Source organism: Leiobunum rupestre, chromosome 2 (genome assembly GCF_980474605.1).
Source record: "Leiobunum rupestre chromosome 2, qqLeiRupe1.1.hap1, whole genome shotgun sequence".
NCBI classification, from domain to species: Eukaryota; Metazoa; Arthropoda; class Arachnida; order Opiliones; family Sclerosomatidae; genus Leiobunum; species Leiobunum rupestre.
In genome coordinates this window covers 61,708,424-61,735,730 of record NC_143385.1, presented here as the reverse complement: position 1 = coordinate 61,735,730, position 27,307 = coordinate 61,708,424, and the positions used below count along the sequence as shown (strand labels likewise).

The following is a 27,307-nucleotide window of genomic DNA, read 5'->3' as shown; positions in this document are numbered from 1 at the left end:
AGCTTGTTATTGATGAAAGTAGGCTAACTGTTATCCAACTCCATAAACTAGCTTTTTTACGATACGATTTAGATTCAAGGGCGAATATCGTATCTTTATTTTTATTTATTACAAACTAAGAAGGGTGTTTAGTACATTTCAAACGAAGTATATTTTTCCGAAACATTTCAAACGAAATATATTTTTCCGAAACATTTCAAACGAAATATATTTTCCCGAAACATTTCAAAGCAAATATATCTTCTGAAACATTTCAAACGAAATATATTTTCCCGAAACATTTCAAAGCAAATATATCTTCTGAAACATTTCAAACGAAATATATTTTTCCGAAACATTTCAAACGAAATATATTTTCCCGAAACATTTCAAAGCAAATATATCTTCTGAAACATTTCAAACGAAATATATTTTTCCGAAACATTTCAAACGAAATATATTTTCCCGAAACATTTCAAAGCAAATATATCTTCTGAAACATTTCAAACGAAATATATTTTTCCGAAACATTTCAAACGAAATATATTTTCCCGAAACATTTCAAAGCAAATATATCTTCTGAAACATTTCAAACGAAATATATTTTTCCGAAACATTTCAAACGAAATATATTTTCCCGAAACATTTCAAAGCAAATATATCTTCTGAAACATTTCAAACGAAATATATTTTTCCGAAACATTTCAAACGAAATATATTTTTCCGAAACATTTCAAACGAAATATATTTTCCCGAAACATTTCAAAGCAAATATATCTTCTGAAACATTTCAAACGAAATATATTTTTCCGAAACATTTCAAACGAAATATATTTTTCCGAAACATTTCAAACGAAATATATTTTTCTTAATCTTATCGAATGAAATATCATTTTCTGAAACATTTTAAACGAAATATATTTTTCCGAAACATTTTAAACGAAATATATTTTTCCGAAATATTTCAAACGAAATATATTTTTCTTAATCTTATCGAATGAAATATATTTTTCTTAATCTTATCGAATGAAATATCATTTTCTGAAACATTTCAAACGAAATATCCAGTGGCGGCGCCAGAGGTAGGCTACGCAGGCTACAGCCTACATTTATTTCGCTTGTAGGGGCCCCAAATCTAGATGAAGGGGCCCCGAACAGCCCCGTAAAATGATTTTCGAAACTAGAAATATCAAAATCCGAATTAAAAGCCTGCTGTTTTTAAGTTGCGAACACTGAACAGTGATTTCTAATATTGTTTCGAACGCAGCCTTGATTCGTTGTAGTTGCTAAACTAGCTACTTCAAAAAGTGTGTGTGTGTTTTTTTTGTTTTTTTTTGTCACACTATAATACATTGATTGATTTACATAAGATTACTTGTTTGTGGGGTGTTATTACTCCTACTTCTAGTAATTTGAATTTAAATAATTCATCAAGTCAAAAAAAAAAACAATAACAATAATTTTTTTTTAACAAAGTATGATAGCCTCACGGACACACTTCAAATCAGCATCCGTTACCCATTTACGAATAAGTTTTTTGTATATAATGATCGAAGTTTCATTTCTTATATTTCCTGGAAGATTGTTATATAAATATACACCATACGTGAACGCGTGATTATGAGCGATACAACTTGAAGTTTTTGGTGGAACAATTTTCTCTTTCATATATAAATCTTGTTAGATAATCATGGCTACTTTTTTTTATACTTATTCAGGTTTTTAAATACATAAATTAAACTTACAAGTTTATATACCTGGTCAACAGACAAAGTTTTAAAATCTTTATACAGTAAGAAAATGGGGTATTCAAAGGGTTTTTTTAAAACAAATTCTGATAATACGATTTTGCTGTAAATTTGTTTTAAAAGCACTACCCCAACAGGTAATGCCATATTTTATATAAGAGTATACCAATCCAAAATAAACATTCCTTAGTGTTGCGTATGATAGAATATTCCTAAAAAAATATAAACTATAGCACATGTATCTAAGTTTTTTTAACAATATGACCAATATGTATATTCCATCGTAATTTATCATCAATGTAAATACCCAAATACTTTTGGAATTTAACATTGGTTAATTTAGGGCAATCGCAAGAATTTCTCAACACGCAACTAGGCGAGAGAATTATTATAGTTTTGTCTAATGGTATATTACTCGAGCGAATAGAAAAGGTTATGTAATTAGTCTTTTTCACATTCAGACTCAACAAATTACTATCTAACCAGGATTTAACCTTATTAATACAATTTTCAGCTTTATAAAAAACAGAATTCCAATCTGGGTCAGAAAACACTAATATCGTCAGCAAAAGACGTGATAAAGCAGGACCAATTTTGTTCACACAATGGATTAATAGACAACAAAAATAAAATTGGGCCTAGTATTGTTCCTTGTGGAACTCCGTAACTTATTATGACGTCATCACTCAACATTTCATTAATTATCACTCGAGATTTTCTCATGTTTAAGTAGCTACGAAACCATGACAAAGTAACACCTCTAAAACCCAATTTTTCAAGTTTCAATAATAGTTTCTGATGACTTATTGAGTCAAAAGCCTTAGCTAGATCCATGAAGATCGCAATAACCTTATTTCCATTATCAATGTTCGTGGTAATATTACGAGAAAACTCGTAGAGTGCATCATCAGTGCTTAATCCCTGCTGGAACCCATATTGATTTTTGGATATAATAGAATTTTTAGTAAGATACGATAGCATTCTGGTTTTAATACATTTTTCAAATATTTTTGAGAGGTGGCATAACATTGATATTGGTCGATAATTTCCCGGGATAGACTTATTTCCAGATTTAAATATAGGAACAATTATAGCCACTTTACAATAATCAGGAAATATTCCCTTCATAAAGCTAAGGTTCACCAAATATTGTAGGGGGTAACTTATAAAATCGCTTATCGAGAATAACAGAGATGCACTTAAGCCATCATGCCCTGCCGCTGATTTAATATTTAATGATTTAATAATTAATTTAATCTCAGTTTCATCAGTGGGAGTAAGAAAAAACGATTTCACAAATTTCCTATTTGTGTAATCTTGAGTATCAATTGAGTTTAGGGTGACTGCGCTATTACTGTTCAATATTTCCTTGGCCATATCCTAGCCTACCCTCGAGAAATTTTCATTAAAAATATGGGCACATTCCTTTGGTTGTGTATTCGCATCTATCATTATATTTTTTGATTCATCAAACACGTTTTTTATATCGTATCTTGAGCATTTTTTAGACCTTACGTCATTAATAACCTGCCATATTTTTTAAATATTATTATCACATTTGTCTAAACGTTTTTTAAAATATTGCGTTTTTGCATTTTTAACAATCATTGTTAGATTATTTCGATACTTTAAGTAACAACTTTTTAATTGTTGGTTAAATGGTTCTTTTAATAGAAGTTTTCTCATATTATTTCGATTATTTATGGATATCAAAATGGAATTAGACATCTATGGTTTTTTAATCTTGTATCTAGACTTTTTAACAGGTTTGTTGTTAACATTTTCAGTTGCTAAATCTATATAAAATTTTAAGGTGGCAGCAAAGGAGGTAAAAGCTTTATCAACATCATTTTCTTTGGTAATACTTATCCAATTTTCAAAACTAAGTAACATTTTCAATTTTTCAATATTAACAAAACTATCAGATGGAGTAATGTTGTTTACTTTGTTCAGAGACTCATTGATGTGCTCCGAATTAGAAAGATGCTCAATATTGACCATTATTGGATAATGGTCAGTTAAATCACTGTCCAAAATGCACCAAGTTATTGTTCTATTTGAGGATCTGGTTTTTATAAAAATATGATCGACACAGGTGCCACTTGTTACTCTTGTACAATTATTTATATAAGTTTTAAATCCATACATCGCCATTATATCTAAATATTCGGTAACAAATTGCATTTTTTGCGGAATAGATTCAATTATATTTATATTTATATCGCCAATGACAATGTAGTTTAACAAGTTCCTTCTGCTTAGCGAATTAAAAAGTTCTTCAAGGTCATATAGAAATCGTACTTTAGATGTATTCGGTGAGCGATATATTGCCAATATGCAAAATTCAATAGAATTATCAATCATGACGTCAAGTAGAAGACAGTTAGCGTCACCAATATGAATCTGCTTATATTCAACATGAAAAATTTCCTTTACAAAGGCCACCACACCGTCGTTACGATTTAAATAATTTGTTGTGTAATAACCATTTTAATAATTTAAATTTATTAAATTAGTGTCTATATCCATTAAAAAACATTCGGTAAGTATTATCACATCAAAATTAATCGATAGATTTTCAAGTATAGTAAAGAGAGCTCGACAAAATTTTTAACAAAACTTCTAACATGAAGGTGAAATATTTTATAGCCTTCATTTGCATTAATTATGTTGACACAAGTTGTTATATCCGAAATTTGAGGGAAAAGGTCACTTGAGTCTAGGTCAACAATCATGAAGTAATAATAAAAAGAACAATAAAAAAAGAAACAAGTATTTAAATATTTACAAGGTTTTTTTCGGTAGCAATTTAAAGGCATCGTTAGACAGATGATAAATTGCGCGGTTTTCCGACTCTCCGAGTCCCAATTTCCAAAATAAAGATAAAATAAAGCGTGGCAACTGGCAAGTGTTTTTGCAACAATTGTAAGTGAAAATGGAGAATTCTGTTGGAGGATGTTGCCCATATGTGCATTGTTACGCTCATCGACTAAAAAAAATAACTTCCGAGTACATTTAAACAGTCATGTACATTTCTTTTGTAAATTATTAAAAATAAACCGGTTTTGTCACAGTTTTGTTTAGTTAGTGTATGGAAAGGGGGGCCCCCAAATTAAAGAATTAAGTAGCCTACCCATAGTAATATCCTGGCGCCGCCACTGGAAATATCATTTTCTGAAACATTTTAAACGAAATATCATTTTCTGAAACATGTTAAACGAAATATAATTTTCTGAAACATTTTAAACGAAGTATCATTTTCTGGAACATTTCAAACGAAGTATATTTTTCTGATACATTTCAAACGAAATATCGTTTCTCCAATTAAAACTCTGATTGAAAATATTATGTAACCAAAGCCTAACGATTGGGCAGAAAACACTTGATTTTTCTATGGAGATAAAAGCGATAATTTGTCTCGGTGAGCTTGAGTGAAAGCTGCAAGATAAAACAAGATCTCACGGACATTTGAGTACATACAGTACTTGTACATCCACCTGTACATTAACTTAATTAGCGCACTATTTTAACCCAAGATAATTTTTGTAAAAAATTAGCGCTTTCTTAACTACCATGTATATTAAGAACCTTGTCGTTTACATAATTACCACATAATCATTAACAACTTAAGAGTAATTTTACAACAAAGGAAAATCCATAACAACCCTTTATGAATCATGTAATTCCCTATCGATTGATGTATGTACGACCCATATTGTTTGAAGAGATGTGGACATCGATGTGAAATCAAAAAGCAATGGTGTGAAAACGTAAATCAACACTGTCCATACGTGTCATTTAACTTAATGGCAGCGGCGGCGGCGGCTACGTACCACGTGAAAATAGTGCACGCAAAACGCCATGGGATTATGTGTAAAAAGCGTCACTAAATTTCCAGCAGGCGACTATCGCCATCTACGAAGGACGTTGCGTAGATTCGAGAAATGTGTCTAATTGCTGTTTACAGGAACTGAGGTTGCTGTTAATGGCTCTTATATGTTTTTACTTTGATTGTAATAATGTTGGAGTGTATGGTGTGTAGACCCGGTTTGTCATACGCTCCAATTACGGACCAATAACAAAGTTTTTATTTAAAAAAAAAAGAAAACATATTACTAGGATAATTATGTTATCCAGCCCCTCCGAGCGGATTATAGCCAATTTCAAGCTACACTTTTGCTGAGATTGTATTTAAAAGGGTGGTAGTACATTAGCTGCCTTTTTCCGAGAACCTATTATGAAAATGGTGAATTTCTGGCCTAGGTTGAGTAAAATTGTTTTAAATACAAAAAATATATAGTTGTGTTTATGGCTACTAGATGGCGATAGAGTCTCCACGAGCGAGCATTTTCTCAATTTTATCGCGAGTATCTCTCAAAATAATAAACGGGTAAAATCTGCGCTGGGAAAGGCGGGAAAAATAAGCCGCGTACACTCCAAACCAATATTTTTCTATAAAATAATTAATATCAAATAAATTATTTCGAGGAAGAAAAAATAATAATTTTGAACGAGTTATTTCATTACAGTACGTCAACTATTGAACAAACCAGTTTTAACGTAGGACCATACCATAAGTATATAATCATTTCCATAAGTGTGTCTCTTGTGAAATTTTTTTGAAGCTCTTTATTCAAAATTTAGCGAATAAAAATGGCACAAGTGAACATGCCATGGATTTCCTGATTTTAGAGATAAAAATGTAAGCAACGTCTTTTCAAATTTATTCAAAATTTAGCGAATAAAAATGGTACAAGTTGATTACTTGATTTTAGTAATAAATATGGTGTAAAAAATGTCACAGTTACATTATTGTGTGAATTAAGAAAATGAGTTACCAATTTTTATCACTAGAGGCTCTTATCTTTTCATTTATAACGTCAGATGCACGACACTTTACATATCAGACATAAAGAATGACAACAAGAATAGTTATTGAGCCCCCTAGTGTCTAAATTATGTACTACAGACAATTTAAAAAAGTTATCAAAATATAAGTCAACGATGCAAAAATTATCGTAAAATTGAAATATCATTATTTATAAAGTAAAATTTACGAATAACGATGAGGAAAAACTAATAGCGTCTGCTTTAGCCGCTACCTATCTAGCTTTCAATGGCGAAGAAAAGAGGGCGTAGCGATAGTTTTCGGACCAAATCTAGAGTGTCAGTGTAAAAAATTAGCATGAAAATAATAATAATAAGTGTCATACTTAATGATATTATGTTACTTATGCTATTACTAATAATGTGGACTATCTGACATACTTCTGGTTAATTGTTATATACTTATGATAAAACCAATTCTGTGGAATACAAGTGCCCTTATTAACTCAAGGTTGATTCCATTCGTCACTCTAGAGAACAAGTGGTCGCGTAGATTGTCTTCAAAATAACCACCCTTAAATAATTGATAATATCATTATTTATGTGTTTCTTGAAAACTTCTTCCGACGCGATTGAAGCGCACGCTGGTGACGCCCTCTCGTGCCAGGGGGGGGGGGAATTCGGCCCTATTGCCCATCGATCGTCTCAACATAGTAATTATCTCTCACAATGATATCATTATATTTATATCGTTATTATTATATTTATTTATAATATAAAATGATATCATTATATTTATATCGTTATTATTATATTTATTTATAATATAAAATGATATCGTTATATTTTATATCGTTATTATTATATTTATTTATAATATAAAATGATATCGTTATATTTATATCGTTATTATTATATTTATTTATAATATAAAATGATATCATTATATTTTTATCGTTATTATTATATTATATTATATTATATTATATTATATTATATTTCATTATAATATAAAATGATATAATTATATTTTTATCGTTATTAATATATTATATTATATTATATTTATTTATAATATAAAATCAGAAATACATGAACCGAAATTATCAGCGAACAAATTTTTCTCGGGCGGCAATTTCCTCGTGTGACAGGGGAGGGTTAAATATTGAGGCCTTGTTAATTTTCCGCCTCCCGCGACTACAGAGAAAATTTCGAATGCACCACGGGTAACTAGACCGCCATCTAGTGAGGCTAAGATAAATTATTTCATCGAAGAAAATCGTGAGCAACGTGGTCTGCAAACCTAGGCTTAGCCGTGTTTTGTTTTTGATAGAGGTCAGTGGAACTGTGGAACGCGGTAGCTGCAGCTAAAAGTAAATAAATTAAAACCTTTTTAACTATTCTTACCAGACCATTTATGTATGAAAGAACAGAGAAATACTTAAGTTTTATTAGAATTAGAAAATATACAAATTACTTAATGGAGCTACTTATGATATATGAAACCCAGATAAAAATATTTAGGCCTGCAGTAGTAAAGAATATGGGAAGACCAAAGAAACAGAAGGCTACGGAAGAAGAAGAAACTGAAATAAACCACGAGAAAAGAGCTAGTAGAAATAAGAAATAAAAATGATGATTTCGTTTACGAGTAAGGCTACATTTACGTTGCTATTCAGTTTTATATTTCAAATAAAACAAGTACAATTATTTTAACAAAATAATACAAATATTTATTGTTTATAATTCTTAACGTAGTCAAGTTAGTCTAGTTTTTATTAGTCGTTAACTGGGCTTCATTAATTAATAACAACTGATTACGATGATATTTGTTTGAGCTATTCTTTCCTCGGACGTTGCTTCTAATAGTGACAGCCTTTCTTCCACTGACACATGATGCACTTGTAATTTTTCCCCAGCAGCATATTTCATTTATTTGTTTTTCGAGAAAGTTTCGCTCGGCCGTCGCCAGGTAGCGTATTCAAACCTTCGCCGCGGAGGTGGGGAGATTCTCTTTCCGAGGAGGGGAAGGTAGCACGCGGCCACTAAGGTGGAGTAAAACGGGGAACTTGCCTCCCGTGTTAGAGGAATAGGACGCTGATAATTTCGGTTCATGTATTTCTGATAAAATGATATCATTATATTAATATCATTATTATTATATACAGCGGCGTTTGGCGGAAAACACCCGGCGACGTTGATTTTTTCGGTGGCGGTGGAGTGAAGGGGAAAAATGTCTCCTCCTTTTGGAAACTTCCAAAAAAAAATTCCAAAATATTTTTGGAAAAAAAAACCGAATACGTAGGAAAACTCAAACAATTTCGGCGGCGGGAACAAAATTTATCGGTGGCGGTGGCTCGGTGCCAGAGACAATATCGGCGACGGCGGCGTTGGATCAGCGGCGCTAGGCGAAATAAACACATTCTTGGCATTATTAGAAGGCTAGACGACAGAAACGATTTGATAAGACGCCACATTTTGGTTCAGGAGACGAACACTTTGTGCGGCGTGTTTTCCCCATCCTACTTCGAAGCATTGTGAAAGACTTTCGAAAATTTATCCTACAATAACTTCAACGGCATTCAAAGCGCTAAAGCTGTCTTGATAAGACCGACGTTTTTGTCTTGTGTTAACTCTACAGGGGTAAGGCTGATTTTTATTTTTTTAGTTTAAGAGCTACTTGCTGCTTATTTAAAAAAAAATCGTTATATTTAATATTTATTGATAAAGATGGTAATTTTGGGTTTTGAATCTGATTTAATAGTTCTTTTGATAGAGTAACGTGGCCTTCTTGTTTAAATGTGGCTCTTACGTCACGATCTCTTACTTTTACAAGTCTACGAGGAGTACGAGCGCGAGCTTACAGTGGCCAGGGGAATATAGCTTTTTCTCCCGCTCGTGCAAATCGCTCGTGCAAATCGCTCGTGCGAAGACGATACTAATAATTTGTGTATCTCGTGACGTAATAGCAACATTTTAACAAGTTGGGCAAGACCACTTTTTATTTTATAAAATCAACTATTATTATCTCGGTTGCTGCTTAAAACATTGGATATTCTTCGACTCAGTTTCTCTTAATTGAAATTAAAATGTTATTTTAATCATAAGTAACATAAAACAAATAAGTATGGTTATATGGAATATAACCTGCAAAGCAATTTTTATGGAAGACCTCTTCAATAGGCGAAACTATAAAGTCCAGGGGGGCTAAAAATATGATAGTCACGTGTTTTTGTGGAGAACTGCAGCGCCATCTATCCTAAGAAATAAGAACTATTATTCATTTTTTTTGCTAACAATGGCTTAAATTTGGATCGATTCATCTAAATTATATAATTATTATTATTATTTAAAACATTTTGTAATAGAAGGGTGTAAGTCTACCGTATCTGGAAGGAATATTTTTTTCTTTACCGTCGCACGGCCATCTATGAACACAAGTTACCATATCGAAGTTGGCTGTAAAATGGTAGTCACGTGATTTTGTTTTCGCATTTTAACAAGTTGGTTAAGACCAAATTTACTTTATAGTTTCGCCTATTTTTAAAATTTCCCTGTACAATGAATGCCGCCAAATATTTTTTAAGAGTGGCCAGAGCTGCAAACGTTGGTGTTCCACACCAAGTACCTGAGGTTATATTCCCTTTAAGTGTGACAAGATTGTTGGTCACGGAGTGATTGCGTAATCATTTTCGAAGCCGGGAAATTGTTACATCTTAGGAAGTGTCATACTTATGTTAATTGTTACCTATGATTAAATTTAAATACACTTCAAATAAAACATATATACGCCAATTTCACTCAGTAATTTTATTCTTTTAATGACTAACGGCATATAGAATTAAATAAAAAATGCTTTTATCAAAGCAGTTGGAAGGTTGATTTAAGGGGTAGTTCGGATCTACGAAGGCACAGATATTTGAAATGTTTTAGATTAAAGAGTTATTTTTTGGAATTACTTTAAAAAGCAAAATATATTTCTAAAATAATTTCCATAAATTTTCCCTCACCTTTTATATATTTTAAAACCATTTCCTTAAATTTGAGCCTTGAAACTCTAACAGTAAACTGAGAAAATTTTAAATTGTAAAGGAGTTCGCGTGTTTAGTTCAGAATTATGTATATTCTAATGGAAATATTTAAAATGAATTTTAAAATCGGCCGCCATGGATATAAAATAAGGCTGTGGGATAAAAAATTCGAAAGAGAAGACATACTACGAGCTGAGTTATTTTGCTTGATAAGGCACCATATTTTTGAAACGCTTATTTCTGGCATTGATTTTCAATGCTATAGACGCAGTGCTTCCATATTCGGGGAATTTTTCCTTTTTCCAGAATTTTTCAACGTTTAAAAACGCTGAAGGGGAATAATGCAATTTAAAAGGGAAAACGGGAAAAGCGATGGAAATTTAATAAAGGGTCATTATAAAAGTAATGAAAGTCACAATCTAAATATTCAAAGCAACTTTTGAGGATATGTTTTTGCAAAATTATTAAAATGTAAGTAATTTTGTAATAAATAAAACCTTAAATTTTCAATAATTTTAAGAATTAATCTTAATATCTATATAAATTAGTATGAAGAGCGAGGGATAAAAAATGGGAATTACTAGGTCGAAAACGCGAAAATGAAATTATCGCAAGAGGAAAATTTTAGATATCAAATGTGGAAGCCCTTTATAGACGTCTGCTATGCTGTCGTAATTAGATTCTGCAGTTTTGTGTTTCCAACTAAACGACTACTCGCAAAATATTATAACCTTAATTAATATGCTGTTTTATATGTTAAATAAAAATTTTGTTTAAATACATAAGAAATTAAACGGTTAAGGGAGTTTGCAACTTTCTATGTAAGCTAATTCTCATAATGAATTTATAAAACAGACATGTACTAAATTATATCTATCCAAGTCTGCACTTATTATTTTAAACTGCTGGTTTAAAGTAGAACTATGCAACAGTATTTAAATTTGGCATACATCATGAAAAACTGAAGATCCAAGTCAAGTAGTAGTAAAAAAATTGACAATAGAGTTACATTAAAATGACCACATTTCTTTCTAGAAAGGCCTGATGAAATGTGTGCAGTTACACTGCAGTAGCTTGTTTGAATTGTTAAAGGGACTTTCAAGAAAGACTTAAGTCAAATTTAAATAAGTCATTCAGTCGTAACTTTGGGTTTACAATGTACGGCATGTTAACTTTAATAACTTTCTTGATTAAATTGATTACAAATCTCTTTTATTGATGACTTCTTTACTAGTTTAGTTTCTATAATGAGTTTCAGCAATTTAAATGCTGTAATTTTACACGTAATCCTTTACAATTTAAAATTTTCTCAGTTTACTGTTACAGTTTCAAGGCTCAAATTTAAGGAAATGGTTTTAAAATATATAAAAGGTGAGGGAAAATTTATGAAAATTATTTTAGAAATATATTTTGCTTTTTAAAATAATTCCAAAAATAACTCTTTAATCTAAAACATTTCAAATATCTGTGCCTTCATAGATCCGAACTACCCCTTAAATCAACCTTCCAACTGCTTTGATAAAAGCATTTTTTATTTAATAGCTGTCCCTTTGCTCTGCATCACAGGGCAAATTTTGACAAATTTATAATTGAAAATAAAATCCATAAGTTAGAAAATAAATAGGTTTTATTTTTCAAAATATTTTGTACAGACATTTTAATATTATTGAATGTAATTTAATATATTGAATATTATTTTAAATATTTTACTTAAAATTGGGAAATAAAGATGATAATTGGTTATGTCAAATTGAGGTTCAATTTGCCATTAAGACTTAGATAACAAGATAATAGGTGTATAACTGGTTCTAGTAAGCAAGTGAAATATGCTAATTTTAGTAAAACTTTCAATCAAAAACAGACCTTTGATGAGATAGTGTTTATGGGTAGCATAGCGTGATTTGTGAAGAGCTTCTAATCGTTTACTTTTATCTCAATCATGTATCAAGAGTTTTCCAACTCTGCCGAGCTTTCAAATAAAAAACCAACCATGTGTAATTTATATTATAATAGAATGGGGTGCACAGACATTGTAAATGAAAATAGCCACAAAGGCAATTAATATGAATATATATTATATTAAAAATCTAAAAAAAATTCTAAGGCGTTTGGTGTAAGTAAGCACATTTATCAACAGTAATTGAATGGGGGGCTCCAGTCCTGTTCTGGCTGTACTACCTTACAACGGTATGGCTCGTACACTACTGATCCTCAAATAACAATAATTTCTTTTTAAGTTTTTGAATAATTAAGACGCCTTTACAAAACGTTTATTGTTATGAAAAATTATTCAAATATTTACCATACTTCATTACTGTAATTAAAATTCTCAAAATTATTTTCACAATGCTAAATGGATACACCTAAATCAAAATTCAATTATTATTTTTTTTAACTCTGAAAAAATTGTAAGAGTTAAAACAAATTTAACTTCAAACTAAATTTCACTTTCCACAAAATTATTTCTGGTACTACTAAATACGTTAGTTTTAACCTAGAATATATGATCTTGGATTAAAAACGTTTTTAATCCAAGATATGATCGGGTTCTACAGGATAATTTTCCCTACGAAGCAAAGGCTTAACGGTTAAATGTTAACTTATAACTACCATGGAGGAAGCACGTGACTGATACTGCGTTCAGTCAATAGGAGCGGACATCTCCATAGAAGAGGAGGGGTTCAAAAATCAAGTGGCTCTGCCGAACGGCGGAGACACGAACTGAGTCTAAGCGGACGATTTTCGTGAAAATTGGTTTTTCTTCCTAATGCTTTTCCTACGGCAATTTGTTTTCCTAACTGTGTTGCAATTCGGAGACTTTTTAATAATATTAGTGTTTGTACTCAACTTTGAATTTTTAATATGATTTTTAGTAAGTTTCCAGGTTTTATTTAAAACTACTTTCATAATTTTCCCTTAATTATTTCGCTCGTAATCTACTTTTAAAATCGACGAAAATTTTAAGGCGAGGAAATGAATTCCCCGCCTTTGGGACCTATATTTGTGCTAGGCCTCGGTATTGCGCAATGATTTTTAAATTCCAAACATTAAAACCGAGGCCTAGCACAAATATAGGTCCCAAAGGCGGGGAATTCATTTCCTCGCCTTAAAATTTTCGTCGATTTTAAAAGTAGATTACGAGCGAAATAATATTATTAAAAAGTCTCCGAATTGCAACACAGTTAGGAAAACAAATTGCCGTAGGAAAAGCATTAGGGAGAAAAAACAATTTTCACGAAAATCGTCCGCTTAGACTCAGTTCGTGTCTCCGCCGTTCGGCAGAGCCACTTGATTTTTGAACCCCTCTTCTATGGAGATGTCCGCTCCTATTGACTGAACGCAGTATCAGTCACGAGCTTCCTCCATGTAACTACTATTAAATTGCAATTAAATGAATTACGAAAATGATAATTGTTACTTAAAAAATACTTAATTACGTATAAATAATGAGATTTAAATAAAGTTCCCATACGAAATGGTTTATTATTTCTTGAGTAAAGTGCGAAAATCAACGTTAACTCGAAGACGGACAAAATTTTATTTTTCCATTTTTCCGGGAAACTGGCTACGAGCTGATCAGTTGGCCTTCCATGTCAAAAATGGTACACTTACTCATAACAGTACGAAGCTTCTTATCTACAGTCGACTAACTTTCGTTAAATAACGGGATTCTAATACGTTTCTCGCTGAAGTTGACAGTAGCAACAAATCCGTATGAGTATCTCTGTACTGTACACCAATGCTGTTACATTAATATTAATTGTAGTACTGGCAGACAATAATTGTTGACAGTAAGAATAATGCCGCTAGGCATCTACAATACTGAATCTTGGGCATGAAAATCGCTTAAAATAAAGTCTTAAAATTTTTTAGCGACCCGACTATTGATTCTCCTGCGCTTGGCTGTATTAATTTTAGCCATAGGAAATCGCGCTGACCCCTTAAATTCTTAATAGATGCTATAACAAAACCGGTTCAGCGATTCGCCTAGAAGTAGTAATACAGAGAGCCAGGGCATACTCGTAAATGCGTGATATTTGAAATCGCGCGCTGCTAAATATTACGATATTGAAGTGCTCGTTCAATTTCGCACGCGCTTCTTTGAAAAGAAAAAAATGCGCGCGGCTATCAACTTTAGCCTTACAAATAAAACTAATATAAACACGTGACCATTCAGGGACACACGCGCATGCGTGAAGGGAAGGGAAGAAAAGGAGAGCGACCTTTATTGAAGAGCTTATTGCAACTTCACTTTTTTTTGAGAATGAAATTTAATAGTTAATTTAATTAATTATTTTAACTTAGCCTAAAATTTATTCAATTATTTTGTATTCGATGGTAATAATGATTAACATCATATAGAATTGCAAACAAACTGTCTTTGCTGTTGAAATTTAATGTTTAATTTAAATAATTACTTTAATTTAGCACAAAATTTATTCAGTTATTTTGTATTCGATGGTACTATTTTGTGCAAAATTCCCTTAAACTTTGAAATCCAACCGCGTCATCAGGTGCTTTTCTAGTATGTTTATACCGGAAATTTTATATTCAATATGGCGGAACATCCGGTTTGTACATACATGGAAGAGGTATAGCACCTGGAAGTATCCCGCGCAAATCTTTAGTTTTAGAAACTGGTCAAAGCTAGAGTTGCAATTTGTTTTCTATAGTTTCTAGTGTTGTAGCGGAAAATTTTCCGGAAAATGACCGAGGCTTTTTTTCCGGAAATGTTCCGTATTTTTCCGTAAATAAAATCATTCCATGATTTGTCTAAAATACTGTTTGCAAATTGAAATAAAGCGGCATTTTCGCCTTACTTTTTCGAATCTAAAAGTAAACCTAAACTTCTAGACTAGTTTAAACTGATTAACAATGTAACACTATTAATGTTTTGTAGTATGTTTACTGATACTAGACATTTTATATCGATAAATAGTTAAAACATTAAAAACCCCTAAAAAGTAATTTATGTTTAAATGTTTTATTTTTCCGGAAAATTAACAACACTAATATTTTCTATGGTTTATAACATAAAAAATTTCGTGTCAAATACAGTGTTATTTCAAGATGACAGAAGACCGGAAGTACCCGAGCTACCAGGTTGTGGATGGGTTCACTATACCGGAATCGTTCTCCGGGGAGATTTTCAGAGACGCGTTGAAGTACGAACCGAAGGATGATGACATCTTCATCGCCACATTCCCTAAAAACGGGACAACGTGGACACAAATGCTGATCTACCTGATTTACCGAGATGGACAGCCGCCTGGACAAATGAACGAAGTCTTCGCCACCAGTCCCTTCTTGGAGATGTTCGGCAGAGAAAGCGCCGTAACGAGGGTCAAACCCGGCACCATCAAAGGTATACCGTTAATTTGAGGTCATCACTCATTGGTTAGTATATAGAGGTGACGCGTTCTCCTATTGGGTCATCCGTAGATAATGCCTTCATCTGTTATTGGTTACGCATAATGACGTTTTATCCTATTGGTAAATAATAGTAATATTGCTGTTTAAACGACCTCTGGTATTGCCAATGCGTAGTTTACCTCATTGTATAATGCTTAGATTGCGCTTTACCTCATTGGATAATGCTTAGTTGACGCTTTAACTCATTGGCTATACTTAATTGACGCTTTACCTCATTGGATAATGCTTAGATGACACTTCACCTCATTGGATAATGCTTAGATGACACTTTACCTCATTGAATAATGCTTAGATGACGCTTTACATCATTGTATAATGCTTAGATGGCGCCTTACCTCATTGTATAATGCTTAGATGACGCCTTACCTCATAGTATAATGCTTAGATAGCGCCTTACCTCATTGTATAATGCTTAGATGACGCCTTACCTCTTGGTATAATGCTTAGATGACCCTTCACCTCATTGGATAATGCTTAGATGACACTTCACCTCATTGGATAATGCTTAGATGACGCTTTACCTCATTGTATAATGCTTAGATTGCGCTTTACCTCATTGAATAATGCTTAGATGACGCTTTAGATCATTGTATAATGCTTAGATGGCGCCTTACCTCATTGTATAATGCTTAGATGACGCCTTACCTCTAAGTATAATGCTTAGATGACGCTTTACCTCATTGTTTAATGCTTAGTTGACGCTTTACCTCATTGTTTAATGCTTAGTTGACGCTTTACCTCATTGTTTAATGCTTAGTTGACGCTTTACCTCATGGTATAATGCTTAGATTGCGCTTTACCACATTGGATAATGCTTAGATGACGCTTTAACTCCTTGGCTAATGCTTAGATGACGCTTTACCTCATTGTATAATGCTTAGATTGCGCTTTACCTATGTAGAGCTGGGAATAACCCTTGAAGATTGGGAGAGCTATTTTTGAAGATTCCAAGCGGACTGAAACACTTAGAATTAAATGGTTCGATTTCGGCGTGGGCGAGACTCTAAATGACTGGAAAAAATCGCGGAAAGAATCGACGAGTGGACAATGGCGATTAAAATTAAACTGCTAAGGTTTATTTCTGGTTATAAACTTTGGTTATAACGGGCGGAGACAGGCACAAAATCGCTATACGTCTTGTTCTCCTTCACAATACAAATCTAACTGACTTTTTGTTTTTAAATTTCTCAAAACATAAAAACGGCTTACACGGCGCGCGATATTTTTCAGGCAGATCGCGTTTTATATATTATTCACGTACAATCGCGCTTAAATTCTAATATTTTATACACATAATACTTCATAATTTTAAAGGGTTAATACATTCCAATATAAGTTTCAACACCCTCATTGGCCAATGCTTAGATGACGCTTTACCTCATTGTATATTGCTTAGATGACAATTTACCTCATTGGATAATGCTTAGATGACAAAATACCTCATTGTATAATGCTTAGATGACGCTTTACCTCATTGGATAATGCTTAGATGACAAAATACCTCATTGTATAATGCTTAGATGACACTTTATCTAATTGTATAATGCGTAGATTGCGCTTTACCTCAATGTATACTGCTTAGATGACGCCTTACTTCATTGTGTAATGCTTAGATGACGCCTTACCTCATTGTATAATGCTTAGATGACACTTTACCTCATTGAATAATGCTTAGATGGGGCTTTACCACATTGGATAATGCTTAGATGACGCTTTACCTCATTGGCTAAAGCTTAGATGACGCTTTACCTCCTTGGCTAAAGCTTAGATGACGTTTTAACTCCTTGGCTAATGCTTAGATGACGCTTTACCACATTGGATAATTCTTAGATGACGCTTTACCTCATTGGATAATGCTAAGATGACGCTTTACCTCATTGGATAATGCTAAGATGACGCTTTATCTAATTGTATAATGCTTAGATGACGCTTTATCTAATTGTATAATGCTTAGATGACGCTTCACCTCATTGGATAATGCTTAGATGACGCTTTACCACATTGGCTAATGCTTAGATGACGCTTTACCTCATTGTATAATGCTTAGATGGCGCCTTACCTCATGGTATAATGCTTAGATGACGCCTTACCTCATGGTATAATGCTTAGATGACGCTTTACCTCATTGTTTAATGCTTAGTTGACGCTTTACCTCATTGTTTAATGCTTAGTTGACGCTTCACCTCATTCTTTGTCACATGGTTTTTATGTCAAGGTTGAAGGCGTTTTAACACTTATTGTCTTACATTATCGTGTCAGGTTATCACTCCATTCTGACAAATTTTAATCTTTATTTTTAATTAACTTAATGGATAATGGGGGTATGAAAGTAATCTTAATTCACCGTAGATAATGCCTTCATCTCTTATTGGTTACGCATAATGACGTTTTATCCTATTGGTAAATAATAGTAATATGGCTTTTTTAACGCCTTCTGCTATTGCCAATGCGTAGTTGACTTTTTACCTTATTTGTTAATGCTTAGATGACGCTTTACCTCATTGGATAATGCTTAGATGACGCTTTACGTCATTGGCTAGTGCTTTGATGGCGCTTTACATCATTGGCTAATGCTTAGATGACGCTTTACATCATTGGCTAATGCTTAGATGACGCTTTACATCATTGGCTAATGCTTCGATGACGCTTTACCTCATTGGATAATGCTTAGATGACGCTTTACATCATTGGCTAATGCTTCGTTGACGCTTTACCTCATTGGATAATGCTTTGAGGAACAGATTAGATTACTGTTGGAGACGAACATTTTAATATTATAATACCTCTTGTTTTGAAAATTTAGGGTTTTGAAATTATGACTGAATTTAAAATCCCCTCTTCACACTCCGGTGAAGTACGATAGAAGGTGTTTCCCAAATCCTATATTGGACCAATAAACTAGTGGATCCGAATCTAGATAGTGTGCTTGTGCAGAGCCGCTTCGAATTGTAGCGCTGCAGTGTCCGATATTGGAAATATTTCCACTCAAATTTAATTGAATTGATGTTAGGTCTAATATCTTTAGTTCATTATCGAACGTTTTTGCGCACGTGGTTTCTATTTGGGTGGAAACGTTTCGCAATTCTCTCGGTAGGAGCGCTGGAATTTTATGAATGACGTTTTTGTTTAAGGATATCGTGCATTAGTTTATGAATAATACATGTTTCTTCACAAATCAGTTTGAAGGGTAACATTAAAGGGTTCGACTCTCCCAAGTAACAGATAATGAGATATGTTTGAAATTGGGACCCAGATTTTTCTTTATACTCCATTAAGTTAAGCTTCCAAGACAGTGGCTCCCTCTTGCAGGCCCGTAGGCAGTATTTTTGAGTTGAGGGGGCCCAACAAATTCCTAAGAGGGTCCCCTTAAAAATCTATTTCTTTCTAAAGAACTGAGGCTATGATTACTTTAAAATGAGTTTAAAGGATCACATGGTCCACACCACACTGGCGTTTGAAATTGGAACACGTGTTTTAAATAGACACGTATTAAATTTTTTAACACATAAATTGAAGTTGAATTACCAATCAGATTAGTTGGGTCTTAATTTCTTTGTGTTTTTAGCACAAATTTATCCATACCTGGACTTACGATGACTTGATAAATCTCATGCGAGCCGATAGCGAATCTAAAACGGTGTAAACTGAGAACAAATCGAGAACGTTCTATTATTCTGAAACATAGAACGTCACTACACGGAGGGAATAAAAATAATTAAGCCTCAGTTAGTATACTTGGATAAAGCTGAATAAACGACGACACTAACAAGAAAAATGAAATCCTAGTTAGTGTAGTACTTGATTACATTATTGTTTCTGCTACAGCTAAAACCTTCAACTTCAAATGGTGGAAGTGGTACGAATATAGTAAAGCAAGGTACATGACAGTAAATAACAAAGTTTGGACATTACAAAAAACCATTCATAGTGCAAGGTCACATTTAAAAAGCAATTCCCACGTTCAGGATGTCGGTTTCTTCACCACTTCCGCCCGACAGTTTTCTTATTTGCTGTTTTACCGTCCTCACTGTCCGCTCTGCTTGGCCGTTTGATTGAGGGTGATACGGCGCTATCGTGATGTGGCGTATTCCATTTCTCCGAACGAACTCCCCGAACTTTTCGCTGGTGAAGCAAGTTGCGTTGTCAGATACGAGAGTTCTTGGTATTCCGAATCGAGCCATCATGGGTCTAAGTGAAAGAATGGCACACTCGGTTGACGTGGTGGAAACGATATCCACCTCCATCCATTTTGAGTACGCGTCTACGACGATGAATATCAGCTTTCCTTCAACAGGCGAAATCGCAATGCACTCTAGTCCATGGTTTCGTGGCTGCGGGCCATGGTGATAATTTCTTGGCTGGTTCGGCTGCTGTGGACTGACAAGAGTTGCATTGTGCGCAAAAATGGGAGATGTCATTGTCCATTCCTGGCCACCAGAACGTGGATCTTCCTAAAGACTTCATTCTCACGATACCTTGATGCGGATCATGTAGCTGGTGAAGTATATCCTGTCTTAACGTTTCGGGTACAACGACTCTCTGACCAGACATGAAAACGCCATTCATTCATCGTTTGTATACGATTTGATTATCATACGCCGCCAGCAGAAATGCCCATCTCTGTATTCGTGCGGCCGCTGTTTGTGGCACAGGTTTCTTTTCCGAAAGCAGACTGACCAGTCGCTGGTGATCCGTCAATAGTTTAAGTCGTCTTCCGAGCAAGTAATCGCGAAATTTTACCACTCCGTATACCAGAGATAAGGCCTCCTTTTCAAGTTGGGAATAGTTTTTCTCGGCCGGTGTAAGCGTCCGTGATGCGAATGATATTGGCCGTTCCTCCCCGTTGATGTAGTGTGAGATGACGACTCCAATGCCCACAGGTGATGCGTCGCAGGCCAGCATGATATCTGCATTCGGGTTGAAGTGAACCAGGATCGAAGAGTCTAATAGCAGCTGTTTTGCCTTCACGAAAGTACTGGAGTGCTCCTTCGTCCAATTCCACAATGACGCTTTCTCTAGGAGTCGATATAGCGGCTTCAATTCTGTAGCGTAATTTGGAATGAGCTTGGCCTAATAATTGATAAGTCCCAAGAATGACCTCAATTCTTCAACGGATTTTGGCTCAGGGGCGTCTGCTATGGCTGACGTCTTGGCAGCTTGCGGGTGAAGTCCTTCACCGTCCAGGTGATATCCCAGGAAATCCAGTGAAGTTTTGGCAAACTGGCATTTCTCTCGCCTGAGTCTCAAGTTAGCATCGTTGAATTTTTGCTAAAGCGAATCCAGTCTTCTGATATGGTCGTGATCATCGAGTGCTCCGAGCAAGATGTCATCCTGAAACGGTATTACACCAGGCTCGTTTCTTAGCAACGCCTCCATATGCTTCTGAAAGACAGCAGACGCCGATGATATCCCGTACGGCATGTACTTGTATTGATATAAGCCCTTCTGCGTGTTGATTACGACCAGATCCTTGGGTTCCTCATCCAACGCCAGTTGACTACATGCTTCGCGCATGCCAAGGCGAGAGAACACCTTGCAACGACCCAGCTTGGCAAATATATCTTCTGCCTTAGGAAGTGGATAGTTTTCAGTTTCGATTTGTTGGTTAGCCGTCAGCTTGAAATCGCCTCATATTCTGATACCTCCGCTCGACTTTAATATTGGTACGATGGGTGCTGCTGACTGTGCGAAAGGTATCGGTGATATTATGCCATCTCTTTCTAATCTTTGGAGTTCGGCGTCTACTTTCTCTTTGTAGGCTTAAGGTACTGTCCGTGCCTTGCAGAACTTCGGAGCCGTGTCTGATTTTCGATGGAGATGTACTTGGACGCCGACAAGATCGCCCCTCGTCTTAAGATCGAACACCTTTTCGTCCTTTTTAAGTACTTTCTTTAACGCTTCGTCTGAATCGGGGAGCCACTGTACCGTACTGGTCTGCGACCGGACATTCTTTTCCAGGATTTGAAGCGTGGTGGACAACCATGATCTTCCGCATAGAGTGGGTCCCTTACCCTTGTAGATTATTATCGGAAGAGTCTCTTCTCGGGCACGATATTCGACCTTTACAGCACAAATGCCGAGAACGTTGACCTGATGACCGGAAAAAGATTTTAGTGAGATATCAGTTTCTTTTAACATATTTGGTGAGATGATTCCTTCTGCATTTCCACTGGAAATTAGTGAGAAAGCTGATGCCGTGTCGATCTCCATGGTGACATCAGTACCGTTAATCTTGCATGTTAATTTATACGGGCCAGGAACCACTCCCTTGGGTTGATGTGGTAAGTGATTGAGATTGTTCTCTTGTGGGTTCCGGATCGTGGTTAAGTCGAAAACGTCGTATTCATTCTCCACGCTCGTTCTATCCGCTATATGATTCGTTCGAGGCTCCTTCCTAGCCGTTGCACTGCGACATGCTCTCGCAATGTGTCCCTTCTTTTTACATAGGTGACAAGTTGAATTTTTAAATCTACACGAGTCCTGGGTATGGTCAGAATCATTGTACCTTGTGCATTTTCTTTCGCGATCCTGATGAGACGGTTGAGATGGTCTAGATCGTCGGTGTCTCGCTTGTTTTGGGTGCTTTTTCTTTGATAACTCCGAGAGTAGCTGAACTTGCTCCGAGGGGTTGGTATTCGACTGGCTCTTCATAATGCCGACGTTCGTGGATGCCTGTTCCATGGCCTGCGCTATGCTCATAGCCTTCTGCAATGTTAGGTTGTCCTCAGCCAGGGGCGTACCGAAGAGAGTACGTTTGGGGGGGGGGGGGAGGTAAGTGAAATTTGCCAAGTAAAAACCTAAGTTTGTCAAGTCGTCTAAGTTTGGATTGTTACGGTAGATTTCAATTTAAATGTTACATTAAAATTATAATCGGTGGCGCCATCCGCTGTTAGCGGTGGGAACTATATACTATACAATTGAATTAATGGTACTAATGTACTTTGGAAGTTATAGATGGCGCCACCCGTATAATGATAGAGTTGACGGCTGAGTCACTCAGCCTGAGTGCGCCGACTGGAAATTTCAGAATTTGTTTTGCGAAACCACGACTAAAGAACGCGCCTATGTCATTCTAGCAGTACTATTCCCAATTCAATGGCGAAAACGGCTCGGCGTCTAGTTATATTCATTGAGTTGGGAATAAATAGAGGTACAACTAAATCTGGCTGGCGCGGGACCAATTTCGTTCAATAAGGAAACTTATTCAACTTTATCGTTCTACCGTGGCGGCATCTGTATCTAGTGGTGGAAACTATATTGCATTTGAATTTTTTCGCGAATCTGATGTGAAATTGAAATGAATGATTACTCGTAACAAACAAACCTTTGAAGTTGTTTAAAAATAATTTTATTCTGTCAACACGATCCTTTTTAACTCAAGTTACGGTGAGTTAGCTAATAATTATTTATTTTCAGCCATGTAACTTTACAAAATATAGATGGCGCTACCGCCTAATTATAAAGATGATATCGTACAGTCTTATCAGAACAGGTCCTGCGTAACCATGGCAACCGAAATCGTAATTTTAATTCTAGCAGTATTATTCCCAATTCAATGGTTATATTGAGTGAAGCATTTGCGTACTCTCTTTATATATAAAGTGAGATACACGAAGAAGAAAACAGAGATTGAACGATGTACAGCAATTTAAAAATCCCATCAAACGCGCCTACTATTTTCTCGTCGTGTATCCTGCTGTAGTAAAAAATAGATACATTTCATCCTGACGAATACTAGATTTTGTTTAACTGAACTGCTTTGAATAACTGGAATTATTCATACCCAAATATAACATAAACAATTCAAACACTTATTACTGAAATATTAACGTAAGAACAACCGACACTGTATCACACCATATGATCACACGTTATCTTTACCCAACGCTACTTTAGGAATATTGGCTTGTGAAATTTTCACTTTCCTAAAGAATATCACTATAATATTCACTACTTACCTAATTTTCCCTAAGTAAAAAAAACTGTAACATCGCCTATAGAAATTAAAACTATTTTTGTAAATTTTATACAGATTGCCAAATTTAACGTAGAAAATGAACACTGAAATAATAACGAACAACCGATATTCTCTATCACGCGTCTATCTGCCTTTCAATTTTATAAGGTGCTGTAGGAAAAATGACTATTTAAAAAGCTTTTACCACAAGGCTGAACTAAAGTTCCGACACACTAGCTGCCTATCGTAGAAATCAGGTCTTGTAAGTTATACATAAGGAGAAGCAACTACATAGCAATCTCAAACATGCTGGGAAATTCTAAATGATTTGTTGCCATATCGTTTACTATCGATTTAGGAATTTTTTTAAATTAACTAACATGTTTCATAATTTTCATTTTGCCAAGTCCACTTCGATTTACCAACTCTACAAAACTTTGGGGGGGGAGCCTCCCCCCTGTCCCCCCCAAAGGTACGTCCCTGTCCTCAGCCAGTAATCGTTTCTGTAGCGAGTCGTCCATGCATCCGCAAACTATACGGTCCCTCAACATGTTGTCTAATGTCGTTCCGTAGTTGCAGAATTCTGACATGCGACGTAGCTCAGATAGGTACTTAGCGATGGTTTCCCCGGTTTTTCGGCTTCTCGAATTGAACTTAAAACGCTCGGAGGGTACTGGATTGAAGTATCCAGCCAGTGCTGCAACCAGTTCGTCAAAAGTTCTATCGGTGGGTTTATCGGGTCCAACAATATTCCGTAACGTGGCGTATGTGGTGGGTCCAATGACTGTTAACAACACCGCCTTCTTCTTGGGCTCATCCGTGATGTCGTTCGCCACGAAGTACTGCTTCATCCTTTCAGCATAGAATGTCCACGCCTCCGTTTGCTCATCGAACTGACTGAAATGACTCGTGGTCGACATGGCTTTCACCAATGCTTGTCGCTCCCGGTCCGGTTTGCCGCTGGAAAGTTATTGGAACTCCGATCCGATCTCCGTCGCCAATTTGTTGTGTACGATCTCATAAGAAGTACACATTGTAACTAAAACATATTTATTGATAAAATATCATATTGAGAAAGGTTACACACTGCGTGCCTGTCAATAGGTTGCCGGTGTTTATATACAGCTAGATTGTCACGTGATACGATAAGCATGATAAGAAGTTGGTTTTTTATACGAAATATACAAAACAGTTTTTACCACAAATTTATCCATACTTGGACTTATAATGACTTGATTAATCTCACGCGAGCCGATAGCGAATCTAAAATGGTGTAAACTGAGAACAAATAGAGAACGTTCTATTATTCTGAAACATAGAACGTCACTACACGGAGGGAATAAAATAATTAAGCCTCAGTTAGTATACTTGGATAAAGCTGAATAAATGACGACACTAACAAGAAAAATGAAATCCTAGTTAGTGTAGTACTTGATTACATTATTGTTTCTGCTACAGCTAAAACCTTCAACTTGAAATGGTGGAAGTGGTACGAATATAGTAAAGCAAGGTACACGACAGTAAATAACAAAGTTTGGACATTACAAAAAACCATTCACTAGTGCAAGGTCACATTTAAAAACAAAATAAATTTTCTAACGTTTTTGGGCGCACTATAAAGTTTTATTTACATTTTAAATAAACTTTATAGTGCACTCAAAAACGTTATTAAATTTATTTGTTTTTAAATAGTTTGGACAGTTAAACTTAACTTAATATAATATGTGAATAGGATATTTTTTATTGATTTTGTTTACTTTGATATTTTTCTAGGGGCACAACGATATTTTTGAGAGGGAACGATGGGGCACTTTCAGGAAATTTAACTTAAATAAAGTCATTTAAATATAACATGTCATATCCGTTCCAGTTCACCTTCCGTACCACTTAACGCCGAGATCGGACAAGGCCAAATACATCTTCGTGGTGCGCAACCCGAAGGACGCGTTGGTGTCTTTCTTCCACCACACTCGTCTTCTCGGCTACTGCTTCGAAAACGGAGACTTTGACACTTATTTCGACATCTTTATGAATGGCAAGAACGATTTCGGCGAGTACTTCGATTTCGTCCTGTCCTGGTACGAACACCGCCACGACGCCAATGTCCTCTTCGTGTACTACGAGGACATGAAGAAGGACATCCGCAAAGAGATCCTACGACTGGCCAACTTCATCGACCCACAGATTGCTCAGAAAATCGAAGAGAATCCGGACATCATGGAACGCATTGTTGAGAACTCCAGCGTATCGAACATGAAGCGATTGAACGAGGGCATGAGTGACCCTTGGGAACAGTTCGGAGGCAAAGACACCGATTTGTCCAAATTACCCATTCCCAAGGGTCTGATTCACTTCTTGGAATATCTGCGCGATAATCCTTACGAGTTGCCTGAGGAAGAAAAAACAAACGAAAACCGGCAGTTCATCCGGAAGGGTATCGTCGGTGACTGGAGGAACACTTTCTCCGAAGAGCAGAACAAAAGGATGAATGAAAAAATTGAAGCCAAATTAAAAGGCACTGATATGTACACGTTTTGGAAAGAAGGCGGTTATTTATAATCGTTTTTACTTTTGAAATCGATTCATAATAATTGTTACTTTAGGAATCGATTTTTGAAACACAAAGTTACGGTTTGATCCGTGCTTGCTGGTCGGTTGGTTGTTCTTTTGTTTTTGTGATTTACGACGAGTAAAATAAAATTTAAATTTAAAACTGGCGATGGTAAAAAATCAAGTAATTAAAAACTACTTATGTAATATTATTGCTTAGATTTTACAATTTTGATATTACGGTTTTGCCCAAATATATATATTGTGGTATATTCGTTATCGTGTTCAAACAATCATTCCAAAACTTTTATTATTAAAATAAATATTTTCTAGCTTTTGTAAAAGAGTGACTACTATTATTACAACTAATTTCACACAATAAAACTTAAATCAATGAAGTAAACTTTAATCTTTATATAGTGTCTTTAGAAAATTATAAAATATTATTTATAAATTTACTAAAGTTGAAAAATCTTTATATATATATAAATATATAAACTATTCGCGACCGAAACGAGTCTAGGTGGCGTAACGATGCTAGCTTCTTCCAGGTAGCACCTATGATCTAGCGTCTGCTACAAACAAATTAAAAAGTCATAAGAACGTTTTTTCTGAAATAAACTTATCAAAATATAAGCACACGATGCAAAATATTATATTAAAATTCAAATATCATTATTTACAAAGTAAAATTTACCAATAACGATGAAGAAATACTATAATTAGAGGTCGGCGTTTGAATAAGAAATTATACGATTGTTTATATTTATCCATAACCGAGA

The 27,307-nt window shown here is 34.9% G+C and overlaps 1 protein-coding gene across 2 annotated transcripts; it reads left to right on the top strand.

The window, feature by feature from the left end:
- The first annotated feature begins 9,094 nt into the window (after positions 1-9,094).
- LOC149958621 (amine sulfotransferase-like) lies at positions 9,095-26,869 on the top strand. Of its 2 annotated transcripts, none has more exons than XM_090165961.1 (3): positions 9,095-9,197; positions 15,644-15,950; positions 25,846-26,869. In XM_090165961.1, the coding sequence occupies exons 2-3, from the start codon at positions 15,656-15,658 to the stop codon at positions 26,532-26,534; spliced, it is 984 nt and encodes a 327-aa protein (XP_090022087.1). In that variant the 5' UTR covers positions 9,095-9,197; positions 15,644-15,655; the 3' UTR covers positions 26,535-26,869. The 2 variants fall into 2 exon arrangements, with proteins under 2 accessions (XP_090022087.1, XP_090022086.1); XM_090165960.1 differs by having other exon boundaries at positions 9,137-9,197; positions 15,656-15,950.
- Positions 26,870-27,307: the final 438 nt, after the last annotated feature.

Coding starts and splice junctions, on each gene's coding strand:
- LOC149958621 (XM_090165961.1), top strand. CDS start 15,656: ATGACAGAAGACCGGAAGTACCCGAGCTACCAGGTTGTGGATGGGTTC. Junction 15,951..25,845: donor CAAACCCGGCACCATCAAAG/GTATACCGTTAA, acceptor TATCCGTTCCAG/TTCACCTTCCGTACCACTTA.